The 12,139-nt window shown below is 37.7% G+C and overlaps 1 protein-coding gene across 1 annotated transcript; it reads left to right on the forward strand.

Annotated features, from left to right (window-relative positions):
- The first annotated feature begins 1,374 nt into the window (after positions 1-1,374).
- Positions 1,375-11,562, forward strand: fndc7a (fibronectin type III domain containing 7a). Its single transcript, XM_043219847.1, is given in 15 exon segments — positions 1,375-1,478; positions 1,844-1,859; positions 2,398-2,655; positions 2,984-3,112; positions 3,115-3,240; positions 4,435-4,692; positions 6,437-6,691; positions 6,786-7,040; positions 7,616-7,873; positions 8,361-8,612; positions 8,693-8,947; positions 9,762-10,022; positions 10,136-10,165; positions 10,316-10,356; positions 10,935-11,562. Coding segments are annotated over 14 exon segments (2,445 nt in total). The 5' UTR covers positions 1,375-1,418; the 3' UTR covers positions 10,348-10,356; positions 10,935-11,562.
- Positions 11,563-12,139: the final 577 nt, after the last annotated feature.

The raw sequence follows: 12,139 nt of genomic DNA on the forward strand, positions 1-12,139 counted from the left end.
AAGTTTAAAATTTTTCCTTTTTGACATTATAAATGCATTTCCTGGCACTTTAATCAATTGAATTAATATTCGGAGAAAATAGTAGTAATGTATTCCAGGAAAAAAAGTAAACTTACTGACCCAAATCTTTTGAAAGGTGGTGTAATACTATAAATGTCCTTAGATCGCCTGAATTTCCTAAGATCTTGCTGCAGTAGCTTAGTCATTTTTCATGATAAATCAAGTATGTTGATGGCTGTATACATAACATACGTGACCGATGTATTTCACAACACCCTTAAGCTCAGACAACCTAAACCACTGATAATTTGTTGCGCTTTACAGCTTGAATTGAAACGGTTCCTGCTATGGTTTTGAAATTCTTAAATGTCCCCCAGAAATGAAAAATATACTTAAGCATGTCATGTTACACTAACAAGAATTAACCAAATTTATGGCTATTACATGTCCTCCGGTCATTCACCCACACGGGTCTTTTGAAAACTAATATTTCACATACACATCTCATCTGCAACTCTTTAAGCAAAACCTTTGCTTACATCTCCTGCTTCTCTCATGTCCCTCCTTACAAAAATGACCCCGATAATCTCACGCATGTCTAACTTTTCAGAATCAAGTCGGAATTCTCGGTATGAGCTCATTAAAGGGTTACTCCGCCCCAAAAAGAACTTTTTGACATTAACCGCTTATTCCCATGTTGTTCCAAACACGTAAAACCTTTTTTTAAACATGTTTAGAATGAAAAATTAAAAATACTGCCTGTCCCATTGACTGCCACTGTTACAGCGCGAAAAAAAGACGACAGGCATCGCCTTGTACGCCTATTTACGTTTTGATCTGTACAAACTGTGTATCTTTCCATCGCGTCTAACACGGAACTGCGTACGCTACGTGCGTTTCTACATTTGATGTTTAATTCAGTGTGTCTGAGTGAAAATTGTTTGTAATAAAATACAACCCTTCAGAACCGTAGCACACTTTCTTAATTCACAATACGAAGCCTTCCCATTGATGCTTTTTAATTCTGAAGTGTAAGGTTATATTTAAAATGGAACATTAAGTATGTCATGTCTTTTACAGACAATAGAACAAACAATCCCGAGCAGCCCATTCTCTGGCAGAGTGGATCTTTTTGTGTATTCTGAAGTGTATTGATGGCTACCTGCGCGCGTCCTTCAGCGCTGATAGGTCCAATCTTCCTCTGTGACAGAGGGAGGGGGTTTACGTGAACGCTCAGTACTCCCAGAACAATAAAACACCTGTTGGACAGTAATAGAGAGAGAGAGAGAGAGAGAGAGAGAGAGAGAGAAAAAAAAAAACAGAACTTAAGCCTCAGCCATTACCCTGCAGAAATAGAGAGTCAAATCAGAAGAAGGAAGTGTGCCCTAAAGGCAGCTGATCAGCACAAAATTTGAGGCATGGAGTCGAAATATTTACATCTTTCTAATATTGTCTTATTGATTATTACTGTGCCACAGGTAAGATTTATTTTTTCTTATGTATGTGATAAGTTACAGTTTCAGAGCGTTGAAGCGTTCACTGAGATTCTTAATAAATAGTAATCTAAAAACAGATTATCTGCAATACATTAAAAATAGTCATTTTTCTTATACTACTGTCATGTTTTGCACTTGTACACACTTTCAAGTAGGACAAGAGGAAAAATAGCTCTGGATCTAAACTCTGTGCTGAGTGATGCTCAAATAAGCTTCCTTGGCCACTAATGGCACATAATACCAAATGACAGAATAATAGTTTGCCCTGAAATAAGCATGGATGCTTTCTAGCATGTGTTTCATATATTTTAAAAGTAATTTGTTGTATTTCTCCTCTTAATTTACAGATATGCAAAGCAACCGGTAGGAGATCTTTAATATTTGTCCTATTTGGGTCATTCCATGAAATAGGTGCATTTTGTCTTCCATGTGAACTGTGAAAGATGACTTCAACAAACATATAAATAACATAAAAATACTTGATTGTAGTACAAACCTGTACTATGTGTTAAAGATACTGTTCTTATCAAATCACAAAGACTTTTTCATCCGTTATCTCTCCTAGCGAAGATGACTTTTTGTTTTGGTCTGTTTACAAGTTGTTTGTTCAAGTTACAATTACAATTAAATATGAAATAAATATTTATTATCATCGTTTCTAAATATGTATAACTAATTTTGTTATAATATATATATATATATATATATATATATATATATATATATATATATATATTTTCAGTTTTGAAGAGTTGAGTTCAAACCTTTAAAACAGGCTAAAGCTAGGACAAAGCAACTATTTTGCGGAATGACCCGTTTGTTTTCATTTTGTAGTATATTAATAAATACATACATAATAATTATATTCACTGTGCTATCCTAACCGCTCGTCTGTCTGCAGACCTCACGTTATCCGTGTTTACCGTCACCTCCAAAAGTATGACGGTCCGTTGGAGCGGACACACCGGCGCGAGCTCCTACAAAATCACCGCCACGCCGAAAAACTCCCCAGAGCCGTCTGTTTTCGCGCAGTTCAGCGGCAGCACGGTGATGGGCTCCGTTAACTCGTTATCCCCAAACACCGTGTACAGGATGCGGGTCGAAGCCATGGACAACGCAGTGAACGTGCTCAGCAGCGCCGAGACGGAGGAGACCACAGGTAGACGGACTTCTGAGGCGCTGGGCGAGCTGCCGTGATTAATTACAAAACAAAAGTTCAAATGCAATCATTTAAAGTATTACAATAAATGTAATAATAGTAATAATTGAGTATTAAGTATTAACCCAATTAAATACATGTAATGTAATTTAATGGTTAAATTATATTAATAAATGTTATTAATCTTATAACATTTATTAATATAATTTAAACAATTTATTAATCTTCCATCGTTACAAAATTAATAATTAATTAGCTGTTGGTTATATTTTGTGCATTGTAATTTAATTTATTAATATTATTATGTTCTTGTATTGTGTGACATCAGCTCCCGAGGTTCCCTTCGTACAGAAGACTTACTCCAAACACAGTGACAGCATCACGGTGGAGTTCGGTGTGGTGTCTGGTGCCACCAGCTACATCATCCGGGCAGAAAGCGAGGATGGGTTCTTCTCTGAAAGCCTGGTAAACACGTCCCTGGGACAGTGGTCGGTCTGCTGCCTTACACCCAATACACCCTCAGCGTGATGTCTGTCAACACTGGGGGAAGGAGTCAGCCTTCACTACCTGTGAATGCTAGGACAGGTAGACTGACTACAGACTTTTATGAAATCACCTTGATTGATTTAAACATGCCTTTCGGGTAATACTTTGGCAATTTTATAGTTCTTTTTTTTCCAAGAATGGTACCATCCCTGCTCTTTGTGACAGAAAAAAAAAAAGTTTTTTTAGATGGTTTAAGATGATTTAGGCAGTCTCTGGTCTGCCAGCCTCATTAATGACAAACCCAAAACCCCTATAAAACAATAAGACCAGACTAGCATGGTGACCAACTCAACCTCAATCAAATCAAACTATTTTGATATAAAACTCATTTACTAAGAACCACACAAGATAGAATAGAAGGAAACTTGAGCACTATTCTCTGTTTTGTTGACAATGAGCTGTTATTTAAAACCTGTAACAATAACACAGTATGGTTTACGCCAGTTATTGTGTGGAGCTGGAACCTCTGGCTCTACCGACTGCTGACGGTAAGTGCAACTTTAGCTGCACTTTATACCCAAAACTGAATGAAAAGATAAAACCATGAGAACTAGGTTGTTGCCTCTCCCCAAGGAACTGTTTTGACGTAACATAAGAGGGCCGGATTTCATAAAGTTTCGTTTATAACAACAGAACCTACACTCTTATCTCATTTCACTCAACAGACTCGCTGCAGGTTATTTAAATCAGGATCCTATATCTGTCCTTATCAGACATTTATACTGCTATGATTTTAAAACTATTCCTTGTTTGCCCCCATAGTATAATGTAATAAGGGATAGTTCACCTAGAAATAAAAATTCTGTCATAATTTACATAATTTACATGAATTTACGATGTTATTTCTTTTGTGGAACACAAAAAGGCGATATTTTATTTAAAAAAAATGGTGCTAGCTCAGCGGTTTCAAGTCCTATTGAATTCTGTAGTATAGAAACAAAATACCACGTTAGTCAATGGAGCTCAGAAATGATTGGTTACAAATATTTTTCAAAATATCTTCTTTTGTGTTGAACAGAAAAAAATGCATACAGATTTTGAATGAAATGAGGGTGTGTACGCCATGATTTTTTTTAAGCTGTAGTGTTCATAATTCACCACTGTGGGCAGTAATTGCTTAGCCTTTGCCTGTGATGATGCCCTTACGGTTTTGTTAACTCCTACTATTCCTTCTGTCTTTCATAACACTAATGAAACAAAGTTATTAAAAGTGTTTGTTTTCTCTCTTTGTAGTGTTGGTAGCCCCAGATCTGAATTCCAGCTCTTCCAGCAGTGACACCATCATGATAGGTTGGAATCCAGTGGACCACGCTGTGCTGTACAGTCTGATCATGACCATGGAGGGCTCAGACATTCGGGTCAGGCTCAACACGTCTATGACCAATGTGACCTTCTCTGACCTTCAGCCTGGAACCACCTACAGCGTCAAGGCCTATGCCTGGGATCCAGATGGTAACCAAGGAGATGAGATCACTGTCTACCAAATCACACGTAAGGACTTGCTCGTTCATCGTATTTTGTGGAGTGTTTAGCCTGACTCCATGTACGAGAAAATTAGTGCACCAATTTGTAAAAATTTATTAATTTTGAATCAAATCTTAAAGGGATAGTCACACACACACAAAAAAATAAAAATAAAATTTTCGTCCAATGTCCGTTACCTTATTATAAAGTATTTTTGTCCAAATTATGGAAGTTAATGGGACTTAAAATGTCTTCTTTCCACGTATTTTAAGCTTTATATATATTGTGACGAGTCGGCTGCCCCTCCTCTTTATTGTCACCATCACCCCGTCCTTTATTCGCCGCCCTTCACCAGGCTCCCGACGGGAGTGGGTGTGTTCGAGAGGAGGGCGTGGTATTGGCCAGGTCTGGCGGCGTGTGACGAGGCACACCTGAAGGGGATTTAGCCTTGTCACCGCCGCCGTTAAATGCCCTGCGCGCCTCTCCTCGGGAGACCGGTCTCTTCCCCCGTGCATGCACGCTGGTGTCCTCGTGGGTCCAGGAAGGGTGCGTGATGGACCTCACCCCGCCGTCCGAGAAGCGCGTCGTGGGACCTCCGTAGTCCAGGCTGTGAGCACACAGCTCATCCCACTCTGCCGCCGGAGCAAAGAAACGACGGAGACGCCGCGGAAGAAGCCGCCGCCCCTCGCGCCCCGGGCCAGAAAAAGGGGAGCGCGTGCGACCGCCGGACTCCGCCCCTTACCTGGACCCTTCCCCCCTGGAACACGGCCTCAACCTTCACTTTCCCCGCGGCACGACGAGGACACCAGATCCCCCCTTTTATTTGGACACTTTTCCCATGGACACTTTATTTTGTATTATTATTATTTTGTCAATAAAAGCCTCTCCGAGGCCTGACGCCACGCCCACTGTGTCTGTCGCTGGCTCCTCCCGTCACAATATATATATATATATATTTTGCCATCCATAAAACTGTATTTGTATTATTTTATTAAAATATCCAGAACACATGGGGGAAGCATTACACTGTTTTAATATAACAAACAAAACAATATTATTGTAGTACTTCTTTTCTTTGCTTTTAAACTGTAAGGCTTTTAATTGGGCAGAAAACTACATGGAAACTTCTCTTTTGATGACAACAGATGTATAAACCATTCTCAACGCAAACTTTTAAATATATTTGACGACTGTTGCTTTTTTAAATGCACATTATTAAAGACTCAAACTCACAGCAATTGGGGCGTGCAGCTTGTACTGCAGACAGCACAGAGCCACTGTTATCATTAGCAACTGAGGGAAAACATCAAAGCTCTTCACAGGGAAACCCACACTACAAGATTAGGTCCCACTTTATATTAGGTGGCCCTAACTACTAGATACATACATTTAAATTAATCACTTGGTACAGTTGTTTGGTACATATGTGTTTTTACATTGTACTTACGTGTAATGACATCTGTAATTAATTTTTGTAATAATTTTATAATTACACCGTTGACCCATCCCTTACAGCTTAATCCACCCTTAAACCTACCCATATCACAAAACCTGTCCCTAACCTTACCTGAATAGCAGCATTAGTGTTTTGTATTGCAACATGAACACGAGTACATTGTACTGATGTTTTGATGCAAGTACATAGTGACCCAATTTGATATATAAATACAATGCGCATAAACCTTATTGAGTTCTCAGATGTTTCTAGAATTAATAAAAGTGCCAGTCCTACAGGCTAGTAAAACTGTTTCCTATGCTTTGTCCTCTAAAGGTCCTCCTATCCCGGGAGATGTGCAGGTTCAGTTGACGCCGGGTCGCTCTATCGATCTGGCGGTGTATTGGCAGATAGTCCGAGGTGCCGATGGGTACATTGCTGTGAGCTCAACGGGGCAAAACTGCAGCTCCTCCTTGGATCCCTACTGCATAATCAGTCCCCTCAGCTGCAGCCAGAACCACAGCATCACCGTCATAGCACAGAATGTGGCCGGACCCAGTGAACCTTCAGCTCCACAAGACCTTCTCACCTGTAGATTTTACTCACACACACAAATACAAAACCACACATACACGTTAATAAAAAGTTGTGCAGTTGGGTCTCGTCTTGTTTGAATCATTTTCAGTCCCATGTCCTCCTGAGCTGGTGTTGATTGATGAGCCGATCACAGGGAACTGCTCCGTCACGTGGTCTCAGGTTCAGTGGGTGGATTACTATATCGCCTACATGAAGAGAGATGATGGTTTAGAGGAAAACTGCAACACCACTGGCACGACATGCTACTTCCAGTGCATATGTGGATACACGTACCTCTCAACCGTGTTCGCTTACAACCTGGCCGGGACCAGTCCACCGGGTCAAGTAGTCAACTATACTACAAGTTTGTATTTCATACACATAGATTTACGTTTATTTATTTAAGGAATACACTGCCAGTTTTTCAAAACAGGCTACATTTATAACTCCCTAAGAGTTAAACAGTTGAGTTTTACCATTTTTTAGTTCATTCAGTTGATCTCCGGGTCTGGTGATATCATTTTTTGTTGTATTATGCAGCAATATCATTGCGACTGCTGCACCAATGGTACGGCAGCAAAGTTCTTTGACTATTGACAGTATAGTTGACAGTGTTGTTCCTAGCCATTATTGACCTAGAAAATTCAAACTTACACAATGTAACTACTGGAGTCAAAAATATCAAAACTCTTTGGTAATTTTTTTTAAGCAAGATGCTAATGGTCTAATCAGATTTAATAATCTATGCTAAGCTACAGCTAAAAGTGCAGTCTCCAGACCCGACTAAACGGATTCGAAAATGGTAAAACTCAACTCAATAGCCTATTTTCAACTATTTTCAATTACTTTCAAAAATAATATTGTGTCCCTTTTAACAGATGCAACTTTGCACATGAATATTTGGTATGAAACCTGATACTCATCTCTCTCTCTCCTCAGTCCCCTGCTGTCCAGACACTTTGTCTGTGTCTCTGATTTCCACCGAGACTTTAGAGATCTCGTGGTCTTCAGTTCGAGGAGCTGAGTTGTATGAGACAATTGCCGCAGATGGAAGCGAGTGGATCCACTGTAACGACACGTCTCCTGTGTGCGCGCTCTCTGATCTCACCTGTGACAGCCTGTATAGTGTGGTGGTGCGGCCCTGCAGTGAGACACAAGGATGCAATAACACCTGTAGTGCACATACACGCCGAACAGGTACACATAAAATGTTCATTGAGAACCCACAAGACACTACTGTGCAGTATGTCACATACAAAATGTACCATGGTAATGCCACAACAGTAGTAACAGTTGTTAATTTTTTAGATATTTTGCATACAATGTAAATATAAGCTCACAATTACTTAAATTTAAATTTGATAAATATATTCAAACATACTTTAAATAACATTTCATATACAAAAACAGCAATTTTTACATGATACATAAAGTACTTAATAGTTTCTTATTGTATTATTATTATACATTTTAATGATTTGTATAAATATTAATATATATATATATATATATATATATATATATATATATATATATATATATATATATATGTGTGTGTGTGTGTGTGTGTGTGTGTGTGTGTGTATATATATGTATATGTACTATAGTATCGTTATACAATGTAATCTTACCACTGTAACATGGCTTTAGCAGTTTTTATTGAAATGATTTATTTTTCTCTCAGCTCCGTGTGCCCCTGTGATTCTCAACGTGACTCAAGTGAACTCTTCCACGGTGGAGGTGTTCTGGACGGCTACAAACAGCAAGGCTGACTACACTGTGACCGCCGTGGGTTTCTCCACCATGCTCATCTGCTCATCCAACGGCACTTCCTGCTATATCAGTGTGTCCTGTGGATCCACATATGATATCAGCGTCTACGCCACCACCGCAGCAGGACAGAGTCTTCCCAGCTACTCAATTCCCCTGGAAACAGGTACTTAATTAAGATATATGGAAATACATAATTCATGTTAAAGCAATATATATAAATAAATGTTGCATTTCTCTCTCCAGGACCCTGTTGTCCAGAAACTCTAAGTGTTGAACAGGTGACACAGTCTATGACGAATGTCACTTGGTCGATTGCCACAGGGGCACGGTCTTACATCACCTCTTTGACATCCCCCAGAGGTCACGCCAGATGTCACACCATGGACACCCACTGCCTGCTGGGATGCATCACATGTGGCACCAGCTACAACGTTTCGCTGGAGGCCTTCAGCATTACTGGACATAAATCGGAGTGCAGTTACCACGGGTTCTCTGCAAGTGAGTAAAGACGTTTTCTAATGGGATCACTGCAGATTAGACAATAACATATTTAACCACATAGCTAGTCACTAGTTACTAGTCATTTACTCAAGTATGTGCTTTAGATTAAAAAGGGTGTTTAAGTGCTTGTTTGTTCACATTAATAATATCTATTATCTATTATATCTAATATCAGGTTGCTATTGTCATAGACAATATCTATCTATCTATCTATCTATCTATCTATCTATCTATCTATCTATCTATCTATCTATCTATCTATCTATCTATCTATCCTTCTATATCTATATATATATATAAAAAAATATATTTAATAAAATAATAATAATAATAAAACATATTATTTGTATTTATATTAATAATATTAATACTGTAACCTTTAAAGGTAGGTTCTCAATGCAAAACAAAGATATAACAAAACAATATATATATACAAGTGTATGAGAGTAAAAAGAACGAAGAATACCTACAAATAAAAATGTGAAATGATTAATAATAAAACAAAATACAAAATCAAAAGAGTAAAGGGTTTCCTCGAAACAACACCATGTCATTTAGAAAAAATGTAAATATATATGACGCTATATGAAAATCTGACATTATAATGTCTAATTAAAATATATATTTAAATTGTGATTTAAATGACAGCTTGAAATAAAGAAACAAGCAAAATGTCAGTCATAAAACCATTTTTGCATAGATTTTATATAACCATACTTAATACTAAAACGTTTTTAAGAATGGTTTACACAAAAAAATAAAGAATAAATCAACGAAAAATTACATTTTCTTCATCTGTAACGTCTCTCAGGTGCGTGTTGTCCGTCCAGCGTGAGACTCTACCGGATGGATAACAACACTCTCCGGGTGTATTGGCGCTCTTCTCCGGGCCTGTACAACTACACAGCTGACCTGCACGGTACCAGATCCAACTACACCTGCAGTGCCACAAATGGGGCTCGCGGATGTGACATCTCTGAGATCCTGTGTGGGGAAGTGTACACCGTCGTAGTCGCTCCCTTAACACAGGACGGTTCGAAGGTCAAATACTGCCCCAGAAGACTCTACTCAGGTACAAAATGATGTTATAGTTATAAATAAAACAAGAACAAAATAGGAAAGAAGCATTTTTTTTAAATTAACATTTTAATCTAGTAAAATTATGTTTCTTTATTTTCTTTATAGTCTCCTGTTCTGGAAACACGGTGGGAGTGGGTGTGTATCCTTACTGAAACTCATCTTTAATCAGCCATTTTTAAATATTTAGAATATATGTGAATATAATATTATATAGTACTATTTAAAAAAAATGTACATTTAGACATTTACAAGCACATATATAACTGCTTTTTTGTGTATCTGCAGTGATCTATCAAGGCCGGACGAGTGTGAACTAAGACCTTATTGTGAGTAATTGCACATAAATTATGACTGAATGTTTACATTTTCTGTCATCACACACAGATGCAGAGTCTCCTGGGACAGATTTACCCAGGGCATCCAAAACTGGAGGCCTTTGTGTCCACCATAAGTGTCGTGTAACATGTGGACATGTTTATTGCTATACAGCTTTTGACAATAAAATATGACACTTGTGCTCTTTGGGCTGCAAATGAACATCTCAGTCAAAATGTCTTCAGATATAATAAATGATGTCTTGTTACTTGTCTTAAAACATTTAGGAATAAAAAGTCTAAGACATTTAAGACATTACTTTCATGATAATTAAGCACTTCCCTTATGTATTAAATATATATATATATATATATATATATATATATATATATATATATATATATATATACACAAGTGTGTGTGATGCCATGGTGTGAAAAAAAGACAAAAGAATTATGAGAATGTGGCAGGATCTTGTCTTTGACATGACATGAATGATGTATAGGCCATATACATTTCAGTGTGTGTATGATCAAAGTGGGCCGCCCACAGATGTCCGGTTCTCATGTCTTTTTGTCTTCTGTCAAAGGGCACAGATGAAAGAAGACGGAGCTCTGCCGTCATCAACGGAAACAACGGGGCATTCTCTTCTCAACAATTTCATCTCCCCACATTTATATACTGTTTGTCAGCAACACCTACAATAATTGGCTCTATGAAAATGTGTATCTTTAAGATCTTCTAAACATGAAAACAAAAACGTATATTTGTCAATCAAATTGTTAACCATTTCTAAATGTGCGATATTTTGTATGCATACATTTCCTTTGTATTATGAAGTTTGCATTTATACTGTAATTTTCTTCAAAGCATGTCATGGAGCTCAAATGTTTACATGTCTACAAAACAATAAGTAATGTCATAATGTCATGAAAAAATGACTAATTTATTGTAGCGTAATGATTGGAAAAACGCTATAAGCATTTGTAGGAATTCCCCTAAGCAGCAAGCCTCCAAAGGGAGTGGACCTGTGTGTTTTATACAGGGTGGACCTCCTCTGAACTAGGATGGGAAATTTGAACAGCACAAGTTTCATGTTCAGTGTCCGCCCCAGGTCATGTGTCCTTTGGATGATATATTACATTGAATTTGCAAAATATGTATGTTTGCTAATGACCTACGGCCTGAGAACTTCAATACAATACCTTTAGTACTCTTAATAAACAGCATGAAGCATTACATAATGAGGGATTTATTTATTTATTTTTATTAACATTCCAGATTTTTCCCCACTATTTGCTACTTCTATATTTAATGTACACACCAATTGACTAAATGATTCGTTATTTTGCATCAGTTGACAATATTGTTCTGCTTCTAAGAACTGGCGTAAACAGTCAAAACAAGAACAAAAGTTCTCCATCTCAAATGTACAACAGTCGTAAAATTTTATCAGTTGATAATAGTAACTTTCTCTTTCTCTGCCTTTCCATTGAACAGCACACGACTCACAGCTCATATGCATATTCTTCTATCTAATAGCACATGTCTTGATAAATAAAAAACCCAGATGGGAAACTTTATCATTTTAAGCTGCAAAATACCTAAAAGACATGACATGAAACACAAAAGAAACAAATATACGTCACGAACATAGAGTTCCTGAGCCGTGTTTTATCATTCATGAAAACCAACACACCAGAAGATATTATGTTCTCTTACATAACACCATATTTGGTGGCACTTGCTAAGATAAGCATAACTGTTATTAATACTAGATTTGAACACACCCTG

Source organism: Puntigrus tetrazona, chromosome 2 (assembly GCF_018831695.1).
Source record: "Puntigrus tetrazona isolate hp1 chromosome 2, ASM1883169v1, whole genome shotgun sequence".
In the NCBI taxonomy this organism is placed as follows: domain Eukaryota; kingdom Metazoa; phylum Chordata; class Actinopteri; order Cypriniformes; family Cyprinidae; genus Puntigrus; species Puntigrus tetrazona.